This window comes from Neltuma alba, unplaced genomic scaffold (assembly GCF_004799145.2).
Source record: "Neltuma alba isolate B1F8T4 unplaced genomic scaffold, ASM479914v2 tig00010840_pilon, whole genome shotgun sequence".
Taxonomy (NCBI): Eukaryota; Viridiplantae; Streptophyta; class Magnoliopsida; order Fabales; family Fabaceae; genus Neltuma; species Neltuma alba.
The window spans coordinates 386,102-412,328 of record NW_021635638.1 but is presented as its reverse complement, the minus strand read 5'-3'; the positions used below and the strand labels follow the sequence as shown (position 1 = coordinate 412,328).

Below are 26,227 nucleotides of genomic sequence, written 5' to 3'. Positions count from 1 at the left end.
ACATTTCCATCGGGCATCGGCCATTTCAATTAACAGGAATTCATTTGTCATTTTCGTCATAATCAAAAGTATCTTTACAGAATTACAGCGAAAGCACCTCGCCGGAAATAGCTTGCTTTGTTCCATGCGACTCTGTTCTTCATCTGAATTCGAGTGGCTTGAGAAGCTTTCGTCACACCAAAACGGAAGCCTACTCATCCTTCGATTATTCCATTCTTAGGTGAGTTCTTCCTTTTTCTGTTTTATTTCTTCAATCGGTTACTTGGTTTGAGTTGATTACCATTCTTTCCTGGTTCTAGCTTTTAACCCATATATAAAACATTTTGATTGACGAACGCAAGTTATGCTAACACAAGCATTATTTTGGGGTATAGTATTGATATTTCGTCTATACATTGCTTCTCGAAAGTACTTTATAGCTTTTGAGATGCATTGCGATTTGAAGGAGACAAGATCAATCTCCATTTCTAAAGCTTCCGCTGCTCCTAGGAAGCCCCATTTTGGCTAGAAGTTAAAAATTGAAAAAAGAAAACCCATAATTGAAGATTCTGCAGCTATTTTTGTATTTTTTGCTGGCATAGGTATACTATAATCGCTTTTTAAGAACATGGAGGCGATATACTTGATTTGAATGAAGATGTATACAATGTCCTCTGTTGAAGTGATATCAACAGAGAAGTTTTTCTGATTTTAGGGTATCGAGAGAAGTTTCAACAGAAGAAATTGATACTCATATTGAAGTGTTAAACTATATCAAAAGATTAGATTAGTGACGTGTGGGTAAAGGTTATGAAAAATAATATTATTAACAATACCGAGCAGTAGACAGTAGTCACTAATGCTAAATGAAGTATTTCAAAACTAAAATTGATTAAATTATACTTAAAATCAACTATATTATAAGATAGATTAAATGGATGGGAAAAAGACACAAAAATATCCTTAAAATGCTAAAAGACAAATTATGATAGATGAATTTCAAAATTCCAAATTAGATCCCTCGTACCATTTTAGAATTTTAAAATTTCATAAATAACAACATTGCCCTTATACTACTAGTGACTATTATTGTTTAGTTATTGACTATTTTAGTTTTGCTAATGACTACTTTTGTGTTTAGAGTTTTGATAACTATTTTTATATAGCTATTAATTACACAAGAGTAGTAAATAGCTAAACAAAAGTAATAACCAGACGTTCAACAGTACTTAATATATTTTTTGAATTTTTAAAACAAAAGTAGTTAATAGCGAACAAAGAGTAGTAACTAAATTTTTAAAAACAAAAGTAGTCAATTGTGATACTAGAATAGTTAATAGTTAAACAAGAGTAGTTATCAGAATTTTAGAAACAAACATAATCAATAGCTAAATAAGAGTAGTTAATATTTAAGCAAGAATAGTCATCAAAGCTTCGGTGACTGGTCAATGGAGCTCTGGCAGCCGCAATCCGGTTAAGGGTGCTAAGGTGGCATTCTTTGAAAAAGAAAAAAAAGAAGAAAACAAAAAAGTAGCGAAGGGCATTTGCATCATTTTGCAAGATTTAAAAATTTCAAAATAGTACAAGAGGGTTGCCCTAGGACTTTAAAATTTACCCACATTGATTTGTCATTTAGCAATTTCTAGAATATTTTATTGTCTTTTTTCCTAATTGGTTAGCCGTATTATCACTTGAAATGAAAGGTTAACTTACATGATAATAAATTGTTAATGAGTGATTTCAAAGTTCAAAAAGCTAGAGGAATAATATTATAATTGATATCTCCCTTGTCCTCTTTGGTCACTTCACCTACAGCCCCAGAAACTTTAGGACACGGCCCTTGTCCTCAATAATTTTTAAAACTTGGTAGTTCCTGAATTTCAAGGAGCCAATTCACCATTTACAAGTATAGTTTCACACACGAGTTGCTCAAGTCCTAACTAAAGACACCATAAAATCATGATAAAAGATGTCATCAATAACATGATTAGAAATGAAATAAAAGGATACTTCTATCTGCCCTAGACGTTTGTGATAGTGACTTGATAATTGGACCTGGATTTATGTTCATTTTGTGAAGAACTCTTGTGGTTCTGAATTAATTTTATTCGAATGAAGCAGTAGAATTTAAATAGGTTACAGCAACTCCATCGAGCTGAGGGTAGAAGGCCGAAATCCTAGGAAATAAAAAAGGTACTGGTTTGAATGATGAAGCAGAATAATATCCCTCAATCCTAGATTACAATTGAAATTTGAATTGCAATAACCAACACTAATTAGGGTTAGGGTTTTAGGTTCCAACACTAATTAGGGTTAGACCTTTGAGGCCCATAACCCAATCCTTACTAAAACTTCCCCTCAAGCTGGCAAGTAGATACCCAGCGTGCCCAGCTTGTCTCTGAAGTTTTCAAACTTGGACTATTCCAGAGGCTTTGTAATAATATCATCTACTTGAAATGAGGTTTTTATGTCTGAAGGATCAATAATATTTGATTCAATCTTCTCGTTTATGAAGTGTCTATCAATATCCATATGTTTAGTCTTGTCATGATGAACTGAGTTGTGAATCATTTGAATTGCAAACATGCTGTCACACCATAGTTTAATAGGTGCATCAATAGTGAATTTAAGTTCACTTAATACTCAGGTAACCCACATGCCTTCATAAAGGGGCTCTTAACTTGGCTTCTGTGCTGCTTTTTGAGACTAAAGTTTGTTTATCACTTCTCCAAGTTACAAGATTGCCCCAAACAAAAGTAAAGTAGCCCCCTATTGATCTTCTGTCAACACGTGTTCTTCCATGATTTGCATCGGTATACACCACTATATTTCTTGATTCTCCCTTTTTGAAGAAAATTCCTCTTCTTGGTGTCATCTTTAAATACTTGAGTATTGTATAAGTGGCTTCCATATGATGTTCTTGTGGTTGTGCTAAGAATTGGCAAACCACTCCCACTGCATAGCTTATGTCATGTCTAGTATGGGACAAATAAATAAGTTTTTCCGCTAGTCGTTTGTATCTTTCTGCATCAATTGCCACACCATGCTTTTTGAATTCTAGGTTAACAGATGGATCCATAGGAGTTGGTGAAGGTTTAGCTCCTGGCATTCCTATTTCCTTAAGCAAATCAAGTGTGTACTTTCTTTGTGAGACAGAAATGCCTCCTTTTGATCTGGTAATTTTCATTCCAAGAAAGTACCTTAGATGTCCAAGGTCTTTAACCTCAAATGTAGTGGCTAGAGTCTTTTTCAACTTTTATATTTCTCCAAAAACATCTCTAGTTGTCATAATATTATCAGCATCTACAATTAAAATAGCAACTTTCATACCTGAGTGCTTGACAAATAGTTAATGATCAGATTGACATTGAATATAACGTGAACTCTTCACCAGTTTTGTAAATCTCTCAAACCATGCTCTTGGTGATTGCTTGAAATCATAAAGAGATTTATATAATCTGCAAGCCTTATTGAGATTCGCATATTCTGCTAGCCCTTCAGGGATCCTCATAATAACTTCTTCAAGATCTCCATTTAAAAATGCATTTTTCACATCCAGTTGGTGCAATGGCCAATCAAGGTTGGCAGCTAGCTAGGGATAGTAATATTCTAATAGTATTCAATTTTGCCACTGGTACAAATATTTCTTGGTAATCAATACCTTGGGTTTGGTAGAATCCTTTTGCTACAAGTTTGGCTTTGAACTTGTTTATAGATCCATCTAAATTGTATTTTATTGTAAAGACCCACTTACATTCTACAGCCTTCTTTTCTGGTGGTATTTGAACTATAGTCCACGTCTTATTCTTTTCAAGAGCCTTGAGCTCTTCATCAATAGCAACTTTCCACCTTGGACCTTTGACACTTCATCAAAATGAGAAGGAACTTTCTCTTCTTTAAGTTTACTCACAAAACTTTTCATACAAGTAGATAGCTTGTCATAAGAAACAAAATGGCTAATAGGGTGCATATTGCACTGTCTTACCCCTTTTCTAAGTGCAATTGGCCAGCCGAGATCATCAGGAACTAAAGATTAGGTTGAGTCTTGACCCTACCATCACTCAGGAAGATCCCTACTGTTTGGAATGACTTCTTCCTCTTCAGCATTATCTATTTCGGCCTCAGATTCCTCCATTACAGTGTTCGGCAAGGCATCATTAGGCACTATTCTAGGTTCGAATAGAGGGGATGGTAATTTTGGGTTAGATTCTGGAATGGAAACAGATTCAAGTTTGGTATGGCTTGTGATTTCAGGGTGTAGAAGGCTTAGGTTAGGATTAGGTTCAATAGGATTGGGTTCTGGTGTAATATTAGGCTGGTAATGTTGTAAAGGCTCCCATTTGCATATATTCTCCCCCTGAATGGGAGAATTAGTGTAATATGCTTGATCCTCGACAAACTTAACATCCATGGTGACAAAGTATTTTCGAAGTGAGGGAGAGTAGCAATTGTAGCCCTTTTGTGATGTTGAATATCCTAAAAATAGACATTTAATGGCTCAGGTTTCAAATTTGCCTCCCTCTTTGTGATAAACATAGGCTAAGCATCCAAAAACTTTCAAAGGAAGATTGGTGGCAGGTAAAGTGTTTGGTAGGTTTGTGTAAGAAGGTCCATTAGTGTCTTAAAATTGAGGGTTTTGGGGGGGGGGGGTTGTCTATTTATAAGATGCCCAGCTGTGAGGACAGCTTCTCCCCAATATTGTTTGGGAACATTATGAATAAACATAAGGGCTCGAGTTACTTCTAGGATGTGTCTATTTTTGTGTTCTGTTGTTCCATTATACTGGGGGTGTTAGCACAGCTGGTCTAGTGAACTATGGCTTGATCTTGGAGATAATTTTGAAGGTTTTGGCTTCGGTATTCTCGGCCATTGTCGCTGCGAAGTGTTAAAATTTGGGTTTGAAACTATGTTGTAATCATTTTGTGAAATTTGATAAAAATGGAAGGCAAATCAGATTTTTCTTTCGTAAGGAACACCCACGTGAGGTGAGTGTGGTTATCAATAAACGTGACAAACCGTTTAGCTTGAGATAAAGAGGGAATTCAAGGAGGTCCTCAAATGAAAGATTAATCACTTTTATTCATAAGATGAGGGAACAACTTTGACATGTAATGAAAACCGGAATGACATAGTCTATAGTGCCATAACAGTGCCTCTTTATTATCACATCTAGTAGATAAAGATGAAGAAAACTTCACAACATTGTGGATTCTCTTGAGAATCATGTTTCTCTAGAAATCTTCTAAGTAGATCCAGTTCTTTTTTGGTAAATTCTGATTTACTTTTCCCATCAGTAGTTCCTAAATATCCTCGACCTTCTTGCTTTCCTCTCTTTGGAGGTTTTCCATTCAGCTTCCAACAAATCTCTCTTGTGTGACTTTTTTTTCTGCAATAATCACACCATCTATTCTGTTTCTTATTGTCATCATGAGTTGCACCTTTGGATATTAGGGCACTCGGTTGGCTCGTTTCATTGGAATTGTCACTACTCACTAATTTCTTCCAGCTTTCTTCACTCCTCACAATGAAAAAGACTTCACGGAGAAAGGGCAATTCTTCAAGTCCCGTTATTCTCCCACGAACTTCTTCAAAAGATGCATCTAATCCAAGAAGAAATTTGAAGACCCTTTTTCCTTCTTTAATTTTTGTATATATTGCAACATCTCCAACACACTTCCAAGCAGCTGCCTCATAAGAATCAAGTTGCTTCCATTTGACAACTAATTCAGAGTAGTATTGAGTCACTGAAAGGTTGCCCTTCTTGAAATCATGTAGAAATCGTTCAATTTCAATGATAGCAGCCTTGTTTTTGACAGCAGCAAACATATCTCTGGCTGCATCCCATACTTCTTGTGCATTTGAAAGAAAGAGAAGTGTGCGCTGATTTCTGTGGTCACAGTGTTAATAAGCCACACCTGCACCATTGAGTTTTCAGCTTCCCAATTTGCATATTTTTCATCTGTGGTTGTTGGTTTTTCTGTAGTTCCAGTAAGGTATCCATACTTGCCTCTACCTATGACTAATAGCCTCACACTAGCAGCCCATTGGAGATAATTCTCGCCATTGAGGCAATGAATGGTAATAGAGGAAGGATGGGTCTCAAATGCACTAGGATTGCTGGTCACATTGGCTGCCAAACCAGTGGGGTTTGTTGGTGCTAGGTTAGGTTTTATTTGGCCCATACCAAATCTAATCATGTTGCTTTGATACCATAAAGAACCCTTGTGGTTTTGAGTTAATTTTATTCGAATGAAGCAGTAGAATTTAAATAGGTTACAGTAGCCCTATCTAGATGAGGGGTAGAAGGCCAAAATCTTAAGGTTACATCTGAAATTTGAATTGCAATAACTAACACAAATTAGGGTTAGGGTTTTAGGCCGCAACGCTAATTAGGTTTAGAGCTTTGAGCCCCACAGCCCAATCCTTACTAACATTTTGGAAACTCTATGCAAGTGCAGCTTGTCAATGAGGAAGGCAGGTTGCATGGGGAAGGCAAATTGACAATCTTGTTGTGCAGCATTGAGATTACAGAATCCATGGTAGGTCGTTCTTGCACGCACAGTAATCCTTGCACGCACAATAATTTGATATGTATGCATTTCATAATATCCTTTTCAAAATATGGGTTATTTATCGTATGATCTGTCAAAGGTATCATATTCTCTTCATTTCATAGTTTCCACACCTGAGAACACAAGTAACCATGAGTTTTAGATATGAACTCTAATACTTGAAAAGTTAAATTTTTGAAATAGAGTGCTTATAGATCCTAAGAGGCTCAAAGCTTGTATTTTTCCTCCTGCTGATTGTCTCCAATAACAAAACTCCAAAACTAAAGATATTTGATTTCTTTTTTGGGGGCGGGGGCGGGGGCGGGGAAATCTTCTGTTGCATATGATGGAACTATCTAGCCACTGCATTTGTATTAAGTTGTAAACATTGAAGAAATTAACTCTAGGAGAACATTTGGAGTTCTATACTACTACAGCTGAAAATGTTAACTTTCTATGTTCCAACTATGCTTCTTGTATAGCCCTCATCTTTGCTAACTCCAAAAATCCTTGCTGTACTGAAATCTATCTTAGGATTTAGCTCTTCATCCGATAAGATGTTGCTTGCCTTGAGATCTTTATGTATAATTCTCAGTCTTGAATCTCTATGAAGGTAGGGCAAACCTCAAGCAGTTCCTTCTATTATATGATAACGCTTTTGCTAATCAAGGACATCGTAATTGAGTGGATCTGCAGTATATTGCAAGTGGAAAGAAAAACTTATTGAATCTCCAAAAGCTAAAGTTGAGGAAACTAAAATCTACGAGGATGAATCAAGTATTTCCTCTTGCTTCCCTAATTTATGTGCATATTTTGAACAAAGATCTCTTTTTCATAAAACTATTGTTGGGGCACTTATAAAATAAAGAAAGTAAAACCTACCAACCGAAGAGATGTGCAGCCAAGCTCCTATTTGGCATGAATTCATAAATTAATATTTTTTCACCTCCCACACAACAATCAAGAAGTCTCATGGGATTGTGATGCTGAAGTTTAGAAATTACCACCACCTCAGTCATAAATTCTTCACGTCCTTGTCCTGCTAAACTTGAAAGTCTTTTAACTGCAACTTCTTGTCCATCTTGAAACTTTCCCTACAAGAATATTTGCAAAGCTTTTATATAACCTTCGTAATTTCATAGAAGATGAGCATTATAAGGCTGGCCATAGTTTGTATACTGGATTAAAACCACCCTGTCTAATCCTATTAGCAGAATGAAAGTTGTTGGTCGCAGCTGCAAGCTTTTCAAATTCAAACAGTTGTATTTCCTTCAGCTTATCACTAGAGATTTCGTTCTCTGTTAATTTCAATGGTTCTTTGGTTTGTGGCAATAATAATTATTTACATTCAGAATGAGCAAAAACAAGCAGACACATTTGGTTAAGGTTTTTTTTTTTTGGGGGGGGGGGGGGGAAGAAAATCTGTATCTATTGGATGCCTTGTTCTGTGGCTTTACTATTTATACCCCCAAAGACCATTAAAATGCAGGAGACCTTTAAGGTGTAATGTAATGGCAATATGAAAATAGAATGTAGTAACTAATGCAAAATGTCATGCAAAATCAATTCAACTGAAAGTTGAATAAACCTTGATTATGACCATTGCCTTAATTTTTTTTCAAATGAATCTTTAAGTTTCATTTTGATAGCATTATTGTATCATCTTTCTTTTAGAATTCAAAATGAGTTCAGATTCAATTGTTGAAAGTGAGACCACATTCACAACTTAATTTATAGCATACAAATGAGAACTAACCTGAAGTGGTAGTTAAATTCACAAGTCAATCCCATGTTGAGTGCCTTGCTCAATGTCACAGGTTTGAGCAATTGAGAATTAGGGTGTGTTTGGCTGAAAACCAAATTATGGTTTTAAAAGTGATTTTACAATATACGAAACAAATATAGGAGAGAAGTTTTATCTCAACGTGCGTAAAAGTGCTTTTCAAAAGCACTTTCAAGGGAAACCAAATCTTCTCTTAAACCATAAAATGTATGGACAAGAGACACTTTGTTTCAATTGAGCTGCAACATTTTAGCTTAAATTACTATGATCAAAACATTTATTTCTCTTGATTCTTGTGTTCAATACCTTGATGTTCAGCAGAACGTCTCCTTATCACATATGTACAAGGGAGTGCCATGGAATATATATGTGTGTAGCTAGTGGAAAAAGAAAAAAGTGTTAGATTATATCTAATACAACTAGTGGCTAGTACAATATAAATTGAAAATAAATATAAGAAATATTTTATAAAAATTAAAGTTTAGATGATGGTCAATTGAAAAAATATATATTGTATTAATCTTGAGAAGTTTTCAAGTTTTAGTTAACATTTTGATCCGATATTGATGGTCTTGATTTATTTTCTGATTTTAGGGTATTGAGAGAATTCAACAGAAGAAATTGATACTCTTATAGAAGTGTTAAACTATATCAAAAGATTAGATTAGTGGGGTGTGGGTAGAGGTCATTAAAAAGGAATATTATTAACAAGTCTAAAAGAAGTTTTTCAAAATTAAAATTGATTAGATTATACTTAAAATCAGCTATATGATCAGATAGATTAAGTGGATTAGCCGTATTATCATTGGAAAATGAGATGTTAAATTACTTGATTATAAATCATTAATAAGTGATCTTGCAGTTCAAAAAGCTAGAAGAATAATATTGTCATTGATAATTAATATCACCGTAGGCTTTTTTAGTGAATTCGCCTAGCGCTCAAAAACTTTAGGACACAGCTCTGGTCCTCCGTAGTTTTCAAAAGTTGGTAGTTCGTGAATTTCAAGGAGCCAATTCACCATTTACAATTAAAGTGTCGCACAGGAGCATACATTACATTGTTCAAGTCCTAAAGACATCATAAAATCATGATAAAAGATGTCATCAATAACATGATTAGAAATGAAATGAAATGAAAGGATAGTTCTATCTGCCCTGGATGTTTGTGATAGTGACATGATTATTCGAGCTAGATTTATGTTCATTCTGGGAACTCTCTGCAAGTGCAGCCTGCCAATTGATGAAGGCAGGTTGCTTGGGGAAAGGCAAATTGACAATCTTGCTTTGCAGCATTAAGATCACAGAATCCATGGTAGGTCGATCCTTTGCAAGTTCTTGCACACACAATAACCCGATATGTATGCATTTCATAATATCCTTTTCAAATTGTGGGTTATATATCGTATGATCTATCAAAGGTTTGATATTCTCTTCATTCCATAGTTTCCACGCCTGAAAGCAGAAGTAACCATGATCTTTAGATGCAAACTCTAATGTTGAAAAGTTAAATTTTTGAAACAGAGTACTTACAAATCCTAGGAGACTCAAAGGTTGCTGATCATTGTGGAAGCTTGTATTTTTTCTCCCGCTAATTGTCTCCAATAGCAAAACTCCAAAACTAAAGACATCTGATTTCTCAGAAAAAATGCCCTCTATTACATATTCTGGAGGCATATAGCCACTGCGTTCATATTTAAGTTTCAAACATTGAAGCAATTAGCTTTGGGAGAATATTGGAGTTTTATACTAAGTACAATTGAAAATGTTAACTTACTATGTTCCAACTACTCTTCTTGTATAGTCCTCATCTTTGCTAACTCCAAAGATCCTTGCTGTACCAAAATCTGATATCTTGGGATTTAGCTCTTCATCCAATAAGATGTTGCTTGCCTTAAGATCTCTATGTATAATTCTTAGTCTTGAATCTCTGTGAAGATAGAGCAAACCTCGAGCAGTTCCTTCTATTATATGATAACGCTTTTGCCAATTCAAGACATCACCATTGAGTGGATCTGCAATATATCCCAAGTGGAAAGAAAAGCTTTTTGAATCACCAAAAGCTGAAGTTGAGGAAACTAGAATCGACAATGATTAATCAAGTATTTGCTCTTGCTTCCCTAATTTATGTGCATATTTTTAACAAAGATCTCTTTTTCATAGAACTTAGGGCACTTGAAAAATAGAGAAAAGTCAAATGGTAAAACCTACTAACCAAAGAGATAGGCAGCCAAAGTTTTATTTGGCATGTATTCATAAATTAACATCTTTTCACCTCCTTCTACACAGCAACCAAGAAGTCTCACGAGATTGCGATGCTGAAGTTTAGAAATCACCACCACCTCAGTCATAAATTCTTCGCGTCCTTGTCCTGTTACACTTGAAAGTCTTTTAACTGCAACTTCTTGTCCGTCTTGCAATTTTCCCTGCAGGAATATTTTTAAAACTTCCTGATAACCTTTTAAAAGTTCATAGAAGATGAGCATTATAAGGCTAGGCATACTTTGTATACTGGACCAAAACCACCCTGCCCAATCTTATTAGCAGAATGAAAGTTGTTGGTTGCAGCTGCAAGCTTTTCAAATTCAAACAGTTGTAGTTCCTTCAGCATCTGGCTATTGATTTCGTTCTCTGCTATTGTCAATGGTTCTTCTGTTTGTGGCAATAATAATCATTTGCATTTAGAATGGGGGAAAACAAGGAGTTGCATTCATTTTAGATTTAAAAAACAAACAGAAAATCTATATCTACTGGATGACTTTTTTTGTGGCTTTACTATTTTTGCCCGCAAAGCCCATTAAAATGCAGGAGGCCTGTGAAATGTAATATAATGGCAATATGAAAAGAGAATATAGTAACTAATGCAAAATGTCACCCTTTTTTGCCTAGCAAAATGTCACCCAAAATTAATTAAATTGAAAGTTGAATTAACCTTGAATATGTGTTTGCTTAGTCATTTTTAAGTGAATCCTTAGTTTCATTTTGATAGCATATTATGATATTATAGTATCAGCTTTTCTTTTAGAATCCAAAATTACTTCAGATTCAGTAGTTGAAAGTGAAAGCCCACATTCATAGTTTCATTTTGATAACATATTATGATATTATAGTATCAGCTTTTCTTTTGGAATCCAAAATTACTTCAGATTCAATAGTTGAAAGTGAAAGACCACATTCATAGCTTAAGTTATAGAATACAAATGAGAAATATCCTTAAGTGATAGTTAAATTGATAAGAAGTCAATCCCATATTGAGGGCCTTGCGCAATGTCACGCAAATGAGAATTAATCTTGTTTTGAACCATAAAATGTATCGACAAGAGACACTTTTTTCGATTGAGCTGCAACATTTTAGTTTAAATTACTATATCAAATCATTTGTTGTTCTTGATTCTTGAGCTCAATACCTTGATGCTTAACAGAGCGTCTCCATATTGCATATGCACATGCTGCGATTAGAATTATTCCGACTGCCGATGGAATCAAAATTATCACTGCTAATCTACTCTTTTCCTCTGCATCACATGAAAACAAAAATCATTAGTCTCATTTTGCAGAGAAGTTGAGGGATTAGATTTCAAGCATTGAGTTAAGAAATTGATAAGTTACTCAGTTCTGAATCTGCCAGACGAATGTACAGGTCGAGACCACCACTTGACAGCCTTTGTGTGTCAATCAGTTTTTCACTCCACATCATACAACCAATGCCCGCATCATGGGCATATGCTAAGCAGGAACAATTGTTCAAGCACTGGATTCTGCAATCTGGTGATGCTGATACAGTGAAAGTCCCATTTGGTAGGTCTGGAACTTTGGTATTCTTTAACTGCACAAACCCATCATCATCATGTCCGTTTCTGTTCTCATTTTTGAGTCTTTCACACTTCAATGGCTTCCTCCTTGCGCATCCACTATTCCAGTTTCCTTTATTCCACTCTTCAGCATTTTTTGGAACAAAACCTCTCAGACAGCTACAAATTGGGTTTCTTTGTGGATTACAGCTTCCAAATGATCCACAAATGCCATAAATGTCACAGTCTGATTGCTGCACTGTCCACTGCGGCACCCACTCTTTCTTATTGTCATCCCAGTTATGAAATACCAGTTTCCCTTCAGAGTTCAGCTTATAGAATGATAAAGGAGAGAGGTTTATATATACAAAATATAAATAGAAAGTACCATTTACTTTTTGCAAAGTTAATCCATTGAGATACTGATCGTACAAATTGGGTATGCCAGTGAAAATTTGACCATTCCACGGACCTCCACGCCAATATGGGCGACTGTTGTTCCAAACAAATGTTTGAGGAACTGTACTAGGTCCCATAGAAGCTGTAAAGCTTCCCATTGATGGATCAGAAGGGCTCTTCCATGACGTCAACATGTATTTCTGACCTACTTGTGCATTATAACCACCATTAGTGCGTTGCAGCATTGTATCAGAAAGATGGTGGAAGCTTTGCCATATCACTTTTCCTGTGATATTGTTCTGCAGCACAAGATTTCCAGAATCCTGCAGCTGCAATATGACATGAGATGTGTCATTGTCTGATCCATCTGATGACCAAACAGCACGTTCCTTTCCATCTAGTATCACAAGATTGCCACTTTCAGATATCTTGAGCATCCCAGAAGAATCTGTGAGTGGTTCGTTTCTGTTAGCCACCCATACCACTGTGGCCTTTACCATGTACCAAATTCCTAGGTAACGATTGGATGAGTTGTCAGGGCTAAAAAATCCAAGTGTAAAGTTGGTGCTATCAGAGGTTAGAGTATCGGGATCTCTCATGCTCTCAGATGCTGTAAGAGTATCTAAGCCAAAGGCTAAAAATGAAAAATAGCAAGCACATATGAGGAAAATACCTAAAACTTCTGTATAAACTGTGACACCCATTGGATTAGTACTTTGTTAGAAATGAAGTGAGGATTTTGTCTGTCTGTCTCTTCCCTTGTCATAATTTTCCTTCATGGGTTTATGCCTTTCAAACGGGTTCATGAAGCATATATTGGTTTTTCAACCGGTTCATTGTCTGTCTCTTGCCTCCCGATGACTGCTATTTTCATGATGAAAAGGGAAATAACCTGACTTTTTTCTTTCATCTCTCTTCTTGAAAATGCATTAATAATATAATATCTCTTAGAGTCAGGAAGTTAAAGGATATCTAATGCAAATAGCAGCCTTGACCGCCATCTGCCGTCCACTAATATGCGTGATCTTCCAAGGTGGCCAACATGTTACTAATTTTTCACGCTACATATCGTCTTGGTCAAGAAAACCTAAATTTTTCACTTAACTATATCAATCATTTTCAACTTCTCAACAATACCCTCCATTACTGAGCTGTAATTTCCAGGAAAAAGTCTTTATTATTGATGGCACACTTAATGAATATATTTTGCTGCACTCAACTTGTTGGCTAAATGTTTATAATATGTTCCTTGTCAACGGTCAAGCTCATATTACGTCAAGTAAAATTGACACAAGTGTCTCTAATTAAATAAAATAATCGCACGTCACTATCTTGATATAAAAACATATATAATTTGCCAATAAATATGGGAGAAAATCTGAAGAAAGTGGCCATAGAATATAACAGAATATTGTCTACGTTTGCTGATTTTTTGAATTGAATAATAGAAACCAATGGGGGAAATGCCCCATTTGATAAGTGATTTGAATACATAATTTGGATATAATAGAAGACTTGTATGCATTTTGAAATGGTTAACAAGTCAGGGAACGAAATGGAAAATGAAAGTGAATTGAGCGTGAGAGGAGAGAGTAAAACAGACGGGGTGGTTGGGTTGCATTCAAATTTTGAAGATGGTTTTTGAGAAATCTGACGATCTTTTTCCCATTTTTTTTTTTACGTTTATTACTTCTTTTAAGAAATTTTTTTGTGATTTCTATTGATTCTAATTATAAGAAACAACTTACTATACGGAGAATTTATTAAAATTTTCCTGTTACACCCTCGTTAAAAGAGTATTTGTTAATCTGTTAGTGAAATCAATTATTAAAATATGTAAATCATCTATAAAATGAGGGTATTTCTAAAAAAAAAAGTTATATTCTTAGCATATTTATTAATTTAACTATCTTTAATTATATTCTTTGAACTCTAAAAATTAGTTATTCATATCTTATAAAAGGGATTGGAAAGAGTGTGTTTTTCTCTTCAAACATGCTAGGTGTGTCTGAATCATTTTTTGATATGCTGGAAAAGAGGTGTGTTTGAATCATAACTGTGTCGATTATTGTTAAAAGGTAAACTGAGTTTTTTAAAAAAAAAATCAAATTTAGAGGAAAACTAAGTAAATAATGAATATAACCTACAATTAAGGTTTCTTCTTCTTTACATTTTTCGTCTAAGAACAAAGATTTCCTATCAACGTCTCGCTTCCTTAGGCAGAATGACACTTTGATACCAGAAAGATAGGTTAGTTCTTTTTTTTTTTTTTGGGGTAAAAAAGATAGGTTAGTTCTAATAAAGGACGGAAGCAATATAAAATTTTAATTTTTTTTAAAAACAAAGGTTGGGTAGAATTTGAAAGTGAGCTTCAACGTTCATGGAACATTATAGTCAAATTCATGAGTTGATTCTTTGACTTTACCATTTTAATATTTTAAGCTTACAAAAGTATATCAATTGGTTTAAAAAAAAAAAAACATATCAGTTCGCATGTTAACTTAAACTAATTACAGACTCAATTGAATTCGCGAGTGACTTTGTTTGTCATTTTTATTGAGTCAAATATATACTATGTAGAACTAAGGATGCAGTAAAAAAACATAAAAAAATAGAAACCAATATTAGTACAACCTTTGAATTTCTTAGAAGCTAATATTCTATGTTGAGTATGATAAATTATGAACATATTAATATATCTCATTTCAATGATTTGATTTTTTAAAAAAATATTTTTTTATTTTTAAAGGGGTTCACTTCATGGGACTTTCCTATTAAACTTGTATTTTGAACATTTTACCTTTTATTTTATAATATAATTGCTTTTTTTATCTAAAAACATTTCAATGATTTGAATGTGGAATATGTTTATAAACCAAATTGCTCTACTCTTCAATGATTTGAATGTGGAATATGTTTAAACCAAATTGCTCTACTCTTTTGTATTTTAATCATTTAATCATATACTGTTAGCAACTATTTGCTGATACAGGTAAATGAACAAATTCTTGCTAGGTTATGATCTGAGTTCACGTGCTTGTCATGAGTAAACTCATGAATCTGAGAATTTTAGAATCACTTTTCCTTGATGACTTCAAAGTTACTTGGCTCACTTCCCCAATAAAACTCCCAAACAATTAAGCATTCCATTCTATTCTACCCGATTCCACGTTAATGATGGCTCCATTTTATTTCAGTTCATCATAAACTAATCAAATATACGCTCAGGTGGAATCCGAAAAATTTAAATTACTTAAGTATCCCTAGAATTCACTTCCTCTGCCATTAGAAATTGTCTACTCAAGGAGTCTCTTCCATTAGATTCATCTTCCGTTGGTGAAAATTTAACTTTTAAAGCATTATAAATAAGCTTCTTAAAACTAGTAGACCACTTTAGTAGCATTATTACATATTTTCAAATATATGATGCCTAAAACATGGTTATTAAAACACAGGACCGTCACATATGGTAAGACGGAGATTGTGCGAACAAGTACATGACAATTAACTTACACAACCGTTGCTTATCACTGACATATTTTAATAAAAGAAAAATGAAACCAATATATCATGGCTCTCAATATAAAACTATCATACATAGCATTTTAAAGGACTGGTGCTCCCGCATCTTAAACTTCTTCCTTGCTTTAATTTCAAATTTTGGAAATCGTTACTTTGAATTTGAAAACTCTATTTAGATTCCAATCTTAATGACCAGTTCTTCATTATATTTTGTCTATTTTCATTTCTACCATTCAATCACCAAAGCAACCATGTTGTCCAAATGCTAGAGATCTGATGAGGCTTCCAATACTACTAGCACTACTCTTCATCATGACGAGGTGCTTGTGAATGTCATTAGAGAACTCCATGAGATCGTCCATTAGTTTGTGCATGAAGAGGCTCGATGCACGAAGGCCAAACATAATGAACTCACCGAGTTAGTGCAGTTTCTAGACGAGAAGACGAAAAAAGTGAGTGAGAAGATTAGAGTCGATCAAAATGATTCCTAAGATCTTTTTTCATCTTTTGGCGATGATGAGAAGGATGATGACAAGAAGGAAGTTTAGCAAATTTAGGTTTTTTTTTCCCTTTTCATTCTCTGTTGTTATCTTTTCATTTTTTTCATTTTTTTAATTCTTTAATAGGGGCCGCTGAAAAGAGTTAAAATACATGACGATTATTTTAAAACAAACCATCATGTATTAGAATTTTAATTACGTTACATGAATTATGGTTTTGCTAACACAATGTCATCTTTTTTTAAAATAAATGTCGTTTTAAGCACACAACTGTCATGTATGTCTTATAAATACCTGCTAATTGGCACCTCTTGACATTTTGAATCCATATCAAGACTTTGTCTTTACATGAATCCTTGGCAACCCTACCACTTCGACTCCCTTTTCTAGCCATCAAAATGCTTTTTCAGGAAACATCCACCACCCAACAGTGCTGTCAATTGTACCATAAATTTATGAAAAATAGAGAAAGATGTCTCAAGTAACATTTGAGGCTTAAAAGGTTTTAAAAAATATCTTAGAAAATAATTTATGTAATTATGAGAATTTTGGTTATTTGAGGAGGAATTAGCCAAAATAAATTGTTTTAAATATGTGTAGGCCTCAGACATTTGGATAAAAAGGGAAACAATTAGAATAGAGTTTCTATGAGATTATAAAAATTGTTCCATCCCCAAGAGATGAGAAGGTTGACTTTAAAAAATATTTAAAGCCTAATTATGTCAAAAGGAGGCAATTTTCGAGAAATTTAAAAAGTAGTACTTCCTAGCCAAGTTTTAACTTTAAAAAAATTAGACAACTTCCCACAATGAATGAGAATTAATGGAGCAAAGGGATAAAATTTTGGACTTAGGCAGCATCCAAAAAATATTAGTCAAATTTATATTATTATAAAGAAATATTCATTATGACACCATTTGAACTCATTAATGGTGAGATATTTTTAGATTACGAGATAAGATTACGAGATAATTTTGCTATCTGATTTTGTATAATAGCTTGAGGCTCAAAAAAAGTTATTTTCCTTCCTTTCTCCTTCTTATCTTGGTGCCACCTTTTGCATGATTATTGGTGAGAATTTTTCAAGAGAAACATGTGATGAAAATGGAATAAAATAATATTTTGGATTTCCAATGACTTACAATTTAGTTAATGGAATTCAAGCCACATTTCAATGGAATTAAGAGACAATTGTGGAATCTAAGATGATAACACCCCACCTGTGTAATTTTAACGAAGTTTGGAGGCAAAGTGTGGACTTGAGACAACCTTCCAATGTAGTTAAATTTTCAAGATATTATACCTCTCCTCTTTCATTTACTTGAGAATTTTTGGCCAAGAGAGAAGAGGAAGAATAAGAAAAGGAAAGGAATTAGGAACCTCAAGTAAATCAAGCTCAAACTCTAGGTAACGATTGGACTTAGTTGTTGTTTATGCTGTTATTTTTGTTGGTGAGCTTGATTATGGTTTTTATTAAGTTTTGGAATTTAGAAATCCTAAGCCTTGATCATGTCCAAATTTACATATAGAAAGCTAAGAATAATTTAAGGTTAGTTTGATGATTAAGAGCTAGAAAAGGATGAAAATCTTGTAATATTGTGTGTTTAATGAAAGAATTTCATATCCTCTGTCACATCCCAAGAAAATCTCACCTGGACATAGGGAATTAAAAATTGGGATGAGGACCAATGTATAAACTAGATGGGAGGACAAAACAACTTTTGAGGTGAAACCCCGATAAGGTCCGGTCCGGCATTTTTGTAATTATCAGTCTAGGAAAGGCAAAACAGAAAAATTTCAGAAAAATTTCAGAAAATGGGAAAAATACAAAAGATTTGAAAACTCGGTTGAGGCCCGAAAGGTGGAATTATTATGAAAATAAATTGTTATGAAATTTTCCGTAAACAAAGGTTTTTCAAAAAAATATTAGAAATTGGAGGAAAATAATTATTTTAATTGGTTTGAGGAGTTAATAAATTTGGAAAAAATATGAAAAAATCATTTAAATATTTATTTAAATTTATAAAATTGTTTTTAGGCCTTGAAAGCTCAGGAATTAATTTTAGAGAATTTACTTTTTCGCAGTAACACTGATAGATGCCTAATCGGAGAAAATCCAAAGAGGAAGCAAAAAATTCTAAAAATTTTTAGATCATGTTCTCATATTAAAAAGTGAATTATCATAGAGAGAAATGAATTTTTGGAGGTTGGGAAAAATTATGGAATGTTACAGTGAATAGTAACTGATAAAGTTTCAAATCGATTTGGGATTTTGATTTGGATTGTGGGCCATCTTTTTAGGCCAGCCTAGAACATTTGTGCGGCCCACATTAGGCCAAATCCAAGCCCAATTTCGTGCAGCTTCCAGACCCCACCATATTTAATTAAATAAAAATGCAAAACTAAGAGATAAATGTTTGGAAAAGTCTAGATATGCCACTTGGATTGATCTGATTTATTTTGCTATAAATGGCTGCCACATAACCCCCCCATTAGGTGTCCCATTTTCGGCCAATTGAGGGGAGAAGGAGGCAGATTAAATTTTCTATAAATACCCCCTCCTAAAATACAAGAAAATGTTGGAAAAATTGGAAAAAGAGGGGAGGTGCTGTAACTGCAATTCTAGACCAAGGGAGACCAAAACTTAGAGGGTTTTGAGCAAGGAATCATCTAATTTTCACTAGGGAAACATTAACGTATGTTCAAGCATTCCTACCCCTAAGTTTCAAGCTTGTTTAATAAGGGTTTTGGCTTGAATATTCCAAGTTGTAGTGCTGCCAAAATTTCACTAGATCATGTGATGCTTAGGGAAGGATAGAAACCTTAAATACCAAGTGGAATAAGCATGATTAAGTGATGTATGGATTGATTTTTGGAAGAAAATACACCTAAGGTTCTATATGTTCAATTCGACCATGGGTAGTTCATGCTGGAGGAATTTGTTTTGCATTGATTTGATGATTCTAATGGGTTTAAAATGTGTTTTTGTGTAGGGATATACTATTAGAAAGTATTCAAAATTATTAGAATCAAAAATGAAATTTTTGGAAGTATATACCCCCTATTCGACCAACTCAACTTGAAGAGGAAGAAGTTTGATTTTTAAAAATCTGATTTCATATTTGGATTCCTCATGAAAAATTGTGTAGTGATGAGTCATGAGGTTATTGATTCCAAAGGAGGAATCATTTTGTTAAAAATCAAAGAAAAAGGGGGGGGGAATGTTTGATTGAAGTTAAAGTTTTGTGTTGGGTTGTTTAATGGTTAATGTGACCTATATTTATGCTTGATTTAATAGGCTTTGTGAGGAGGAATCAAGGAGTATCATTATCCCTTGAGGAGATCGAAACGATCAAGTATTAAAAGGTAGCATTGAATTATAATTTGATTGTTTATCTTGCTTGCTTAACGTGATTTGTTACTTGCTTGGATTGAGGAACTTGTGTTGTGATCTTGATTGATTGGATGATTTTGGGTTATGCTTTAGCCAAAGACATTGAATTATGTTATGGTGAGAGTGTTGGTGTTCCTTTCCTAGCTTGATGTTGAGTATGATTTTATGTGGCTTGAGGATGTCTTGAAGTTTATAACATGTCAGGTTATAGCTTGCTTGATTTAGAAAGTATGGTGATTATAGAATTCAAACTATGCATATTAAGAAAGACCAAGACCAAGAAGCCACAATTTATCTTGAATTCCTACATCAAATTAGAGTCCTACATCATATTGATAGCCCTCAACACCATACAGTTACAACAAACTTTAATACAACCTAGCGAGGGAAACCATGATTCGTAGCATGGCTCTTCCTCTCAAGTATGTGAGGGTACCATCAAGGAGATGAAGACAGTGAGAGAGGTTATGGGAAGCTTTGTTGCATGGCTTAGCAGTCTAGTTGCAATTGGAATAAGTCACCAAAGGTATATAGTAGTTAAAATTTAAGATAAGTTAATACCTACAAATTCTATTTTGCTAACTGATAGTTCGCTTAGACTAAGAAGTCCAAGAAGAGCATATTGAAGTATCTCAGTTTAGTATCAGGTGACTAAAAGACTAATAAGTAGTCTAAATCATAGTCTTTGACGGTCTTAAAACATCTTGAGAATCATACAACCATGGTCACTAGAGCGATTAGGAAAGACTATTGTTTGAATGTGGAGTGTGAGCAAGAGATTTACAGTGAGACCAAGGGCAACCTTATCTTCAAAGTTCAATTTATACTACAAAATTTATCTAGCTATAAGTTTGAGAATTTGTTTATTTTTGCATGTAGTACTTTGATGATGCGTATTGCCAACAATATTCATCTACTCAAATGCAATAAGTCCTCAAACAATTGGCTGTTGCCATGCTTCATTAGTAGCTAATGCAAAGAAAGTTGTATAGTACATATATTGGTTAAATTAGACAATTTCAGTTTTGATATTTTCTTATATAGGTACTTGGCCAGATGGCCAAAAAAAAAGGTATTTGGCTAATTTTGGCTTTAGTTGTTCTAGTAATTTGCTATAGATACACAAATTATACAATTCATAAGAGGGTTTGGTTTTTGTTGTTTTAGCTATATATATGTTATATATAGATACACAATTTACTACCTATAATATGGGTTCGGACTTCTACAAATGAGCATGTATATATGTGTTAGGAGAATGATTGTAAATAAACTTGTGTATATAAGTTTCTATTGTTTTAGTCAATTAATTGATTTTGTGATTTGTTACTTCAGCATATATATATGTAAGTAATGCAAGAGACTACTTAAAAAGTAGTATCCCATGATTAAAAAGATTATTCAAAAATACGTTATGGTTCTAATGCCAAACCATCATGTATTAATACAAAAACATGACAGGTTCTCAACTACAGAGCGATCACATATTATTTCATTAGTGCGACAATTGTGGTATAAAAACCTTCACGTATTTGTTTCCATACATGATGATTTAAAACCACCAAGCATTCTTCATCGAGAATAAATTATGTGTCCCTACGTGATGGGAAAAAAATAATTGACATATATCAATAATTTTGTACTAGTGTAATTTATTTGAATATTACAAAATGTGCTCTTCTTGAGCATATTTGGCTTAGATGAAAGAGTACTTGCCAAAATGCATTCAAGAATCAAGAAAATTAAATTATACTTATATATAAATGAATCTGGAGGCGTACATGAAGATGAAAGTAAAAAAAAAAATCACGAAATTAAACTAATTAAAAAATGGTTAAGGTACAATTTTGCTTTGGTAGTGTTTACGTACGATTTGTGAATATCCAAAAATACTTTTTAGTTTCAATGTCATCCTGGAAGTATTAAAATAAAAGCAATGTAGCCCTACTTTAACATTAGCCAAATGCACATTTAACACGTTGGATCTTATGCCATTTATGATTCCACATGAGTATGACTGTGATTTCTTCTTTAGTCATTTTTGCATTTTTGCTCCAAACATTTTTAAGGAAGAGCAATGTTGCCTAGGAAGTATCAAAAAAAGAGAAATGTCACCCAAATTCAACAACAAAATGAAAAAAAAAATAAAAAACTAGTGAAGATGCAAAATGAAGTAAATGACAGAGACCATGAAGCGCATAATAAACAAACACCAAAGAGAACATAAGGTAAAAGCAAATAGTGAACAACTTTGCACATGATGGTACTCCTTTTTGTATTTTACAATCAACATCTTGGGATCATCCTAGACTTGCTCCACATGCTTTTTAATTAGGCAACCTCTCATGATATACTGTATTAGTAATACCCACTATAACACTACTACAAAATAGGTATTTTATAGCAATTAAAATGAGCGTTTCATGGTAGTTTTGAGTGTGACATCCACTACAACAAAATGTGTTATTTACCTCCCTCATTTATGTCTGTTCTAAAAAACAGAAGAGAAATATTAGTGTTCCCGTCTGTTTAGGAACAACAGACGTTACTTCACGTCTCTTTTAAACAAAACAAACATTAATTCATGTCTGTTGATCCTAAACAAACGTGAACTAACATTTGTTGTTTCATAACAGACGTTACTTCACATATGTTTAGAAGCAACAGACGTTACTTCACGTCTGTTTTCAAATAAACAGACGTGAAGTGGCTTGATTTTTTAAAAAAATTTGGCCGCAGCTAGTGCATCAGCTTCATATCATCAGTACTACAAACCTCCAGCATGCAGCTATCTCATGCAGCAACTCTGATTTTTCGCTCTCTCCCTCTTATTTTCGTCTTCTACCTACAGCAGTCGTGAGCTACTCGAAGACTTTCCCTCTGATTTTAGTTCTCTCAAGGCCATAGCCCTCCCTCCATTGCCGTCGTGCGTTCTGCATCAGCTTGATTTTTTCGTGTTGCAGCAGCTCGCCGTCAATTACCAAGGCTGAAGCAGTGAAGTTCACACGCATACCAGCTCACTGTCCTCCTCCTCTCTCTAGGTCGTGATACTCTTTGATTCGAAGGCATGCCAGAACAGTGAAGGTAAGTTCATTCAACCGTTACATTGTGGGTTTAGTATGTTGTGCGTGGGTTTGAGTAGCTTGAGGAATTTTGAATTGGTTTCTGAGGTTACTGTTTAAATTTTTATTGAAAATTGTGTTTAGATAGTTTTAAATTTGTATATATTGATTGGATAGAAAATCTAAAGATTTCAAGCCTTGTTAATACTTGTTAGACAAATAATGCATACAAGGTGTTTGTCAAAATGTCTAAGAGGGATTACATTTAGATAGTTTCCTATATGTATTGAATTTAGATTAAGGATTGGTATACATTAAATTATTAATGAAAAAATTGCATTTAAATAGGTTAAAATTTGTTTACATTGACTGGGTAATGGATTTGAAGTTTGAAATCCTTATTAACTAACTTGTTTGAAAATTAATACATAAAAAGTGTTTATCAAAATGTCTAAAAGAAAATTTTCCTATATGTATTGAATTAGATGTTGATTACATTCAAGAGGAAGCTTTAAAAATTGGATGTTTATTAATTGGATAATGGATTTGAAGATTAAAAAGCTTTGTTCTCATAATCTTTGGATTTTTGTTGTGTTATATGTAGAATCTCCACTACTTGTAAAAGTAATTTTTTATGTCTTTTTAAATTTTAGGAATTGGCATGATGATATAGTTATTATGAGATGTTTTATGTTGTAATTAGAATGAATCGGATTCAATTGATATCATTAGTTTTGAATTTGGTTAATGTTTATTGGGACTGTGCTGAATGGAATTAAATTGTTTAAAATTTCTTAGGTAGTAACGGAATGGATCATAGTTGGATGAATGCTTTGAGAACAAGTGATGAATATGAGAACGGAGTAGAACGATTTATTGAATTTGCTAAAAAGAATGCTCCTAGCAATAACGGAATGTATTTTTGCCCCTGTGTCAAGTGTTTAAATGAGAGGCGACTAAGTGTTGATGATATTAGGGATCACCTGCTTTGTGATGGTATAAATCTTTGATATACAAGATGGATATGGCATGGTGAAGTAGGAACAAGTTCAATACTCGAAAAAGAGGAAGTTATAGATGATGTAAATGATAGAATGAGCGATATGATTCATGATGTAGGGGTAGAGTTCTTTGTGCGATCACATGCAAATGATAACTTGAAGAGTGATGCAGAGATGCCTTTGTACCCTGGGTGTTCTAAGTATACACGATTGACAGCTGTATTGAAATTGTTCAGTTTAAAAGCAAATAATAGGTGGACTGACAAAAGTTTCACAGAGTTGCTTCAATTGATTAGTGATATGCTTCCAATTGATAACGTTCTTCCAAATCGTGTGTATGAGGCAAAGAAAATCTTGTCTCGGATGGGTATGGGCTATGAAAAGATACGTGCTTGTCCTAATGACTGTGTATTATATAGAAAAGAGTATGTTGGTCTACGTGAGTGCCCAAAATGTAAAACTTCACGATATAAAGTGAAAAAGAACATGGACTGTGCTGGTAACTATGATGGTGATGAGACAAGTAAAGGGCAACCTTTAAAGGTGTTATGGTATCTTTCGATAATACCACGATTTAAGTGCTTATTTGCTAATGCAACAGAAGCGAAGAAGTTAAGATGGCATTTTGATGAGAGAATATCAGATGGAAGATATCTTTGGCACCGTGCTGATTCTCCTCAATGGCAAAAAATAGATGAAATGTTTCCGGAGTTTGGTCTTGAAATCTTCGCCTTGGGCTTTGTACAGATATAATCAACCCTTACGGTACTCTTAATAGCATACATAGTGCATGGCCAGTACTGTTGGTGATGTACAACCTACCTCCCTGGTTATGTATGAAGCGCAAGTACATGATGCTTTCTATGATGATTTCAGGACCAAAACAACCAGCAAACAATATTGATATCTACTTGGCACCTTTAATTGAAGATTTGAAGATGTTGTGGGAAGAAGGCATGGATGTGTTTGATGCATACAAGTAGGAGTCCTTTAAGTTGCGTGCCATGATCTTTACAACGATAAATGACTTTCCTGCATATGGAAATCTATCAGGATACAGTGTGAAGGGGCATAAAGCATGTCCTATATGTGAAGCAGACACATACTTCCACCAACTTAAGCACAGAAGGAAGACAGTTTACCTCAGTCACAGGAGCTTTCTTGATCAGTTCCACCCATATCGAGATTGAAAAAGGTTTTTAATGGCACCAGAGCATGACATGGCTCCGAAGGCATTAACTGGAGAGGAAGTTTACCAGTGAGTAGAAAGAATCAATGTCATCTTTGGTAAGACTCAAAAAGCTGCAAGTGAGAAAAACATATGGAAGAAGAGGTCTATTTTCTTTGATCTTCCATATTGGCGCAGTCTTGATGTAAGACACAGTATTGATGTGATGCATGTGAAAAAAATATGTGTGATAGTCTTATCAGTACTCTTTTGCACATACCTGGAAAAACTAAAGACGGAATTAACACAAGACTTGATCTGGCTGAAATGGGAATACGAGAGCGCTTACATCCATAATTGAAAGAGGGTGGTAAGCGGGCTTATATGGAACCTGGCCCACACATTATCTAAAGTCGAAAAGACAAGCTTGTGTCGGTGTTTGCATGACATCAAGGTGCCCCAGGGGTATTCTTCTAATGTGAAAAGGCTTGTCTCAATGCATGATTTGAAGTTAGTGGGAATGAAGTCTCATGATTATCATGTATTGATGCAACAATTATTACCAGTGGCTATTCGAGGCACAATGAGAGATGATGTGAGGAGCACTATAACTAGATTATGTATCTTCTTCAATGCTATTTGTAGCAAAGTCATTAACATAGAGAAATTGGATGAATTGGAAAATGAGGGTTATGTTATTTTGTCTCAACTAGAAATGCACTTTCCTCCAGCATTTTTTGATATCATGGTGCATTTGATCATTCATTTAGTGAGGGAGATAAAGCTTTGCGGCCCTGTTTTTCTAAGATGGATGTATCCATTTGAGAGATACATGAAAGTCTTAAAAGATTATTCCAAGAATCCTTATCGACCTGAAGCATCAATTGTTGAAAGGTATGTAGCGGAAGAGGTTGTGAAATTTTGCAAAACATATCTATCTATAGCTAAGACACCATCTCGATATGAAAAGGGTACAAGTAAAGGAATAAGGGGGCTGAAGGTAAAGAGTATGGGTCGTGAAGAAGTGTTACAAGAACACTTATACATATTGAATAATATGGAAGAAGTGCAGTCGTATTT

General features: G+C 34.2%; 1 protein-coding gene and 1 long non-coding RNA gene across 8 annotated transcripts; one reads left to right on the top strand and one right to left on the bottom strand.

Moving 5' to 3' along the window:
* Window positions 1–12,622, top strand: LOC114759408 (uncharacterized). Of its 3 annotated transcripts, none has more exons than XR_003741914.1 (3): window positions 1–220; window positions 6,438–6,518; window positions 12,550–12,622. It is a non-coding gene; the product is annotated as an uncharacterized LOC114759408 (long non-coding RNA). The 3 variants fall into 3 exon arrangements; XR_003741915.1 differs by lacking the exon at window positions 12,550–12,622 and adding an exon at window positions 11,951–12,028; XR_003741916.1 differs by lacking the exon at window positions 12,550–12,622 and adding an exon at window positions 11,868–11,937.
* LOC114759406 (G-type lectin S-receptor-like serine/threonine-protein kinase At1g11330) lies at window positions 6,866–13,329 on the bottom strand. 5 transcript variants are annotated; one of them, XM_028948581.1, is made up of 8 exons: window positions 11,920–13,329; window positions 11,718–11,825; window positions 10,814–10,962; window positions 10,526–10,736; window positions 10,088–10,325; window positions 9,844–9,994; window positions 7,413–7,624; window positions 6,866–7,220 (listed from the first exon to the last, which is right to left on the bottom strand). In XM_028948581.1, coding segments are annotated over exons 1-8 (2,355 nt in total). In that variant the 5' UTR covers window positions 13,205–13,329; the 3' UTR covers window positions 6,866–7,219. The 5 variants fall into 5 exon arrangements, with proteins under 5 accessions (XP_028804414.1, XP_028804415.1, XP_028804416.1 ...); XM_028948582.1 differs by having other exon boundaries at window positions 7,535–7,624; XM_028948583.1 differs by having other exon boundaries at window positions 7,541–7,624.
* Window positions 13,330–26,227: the final 12,898 nt, after the last annotated feature.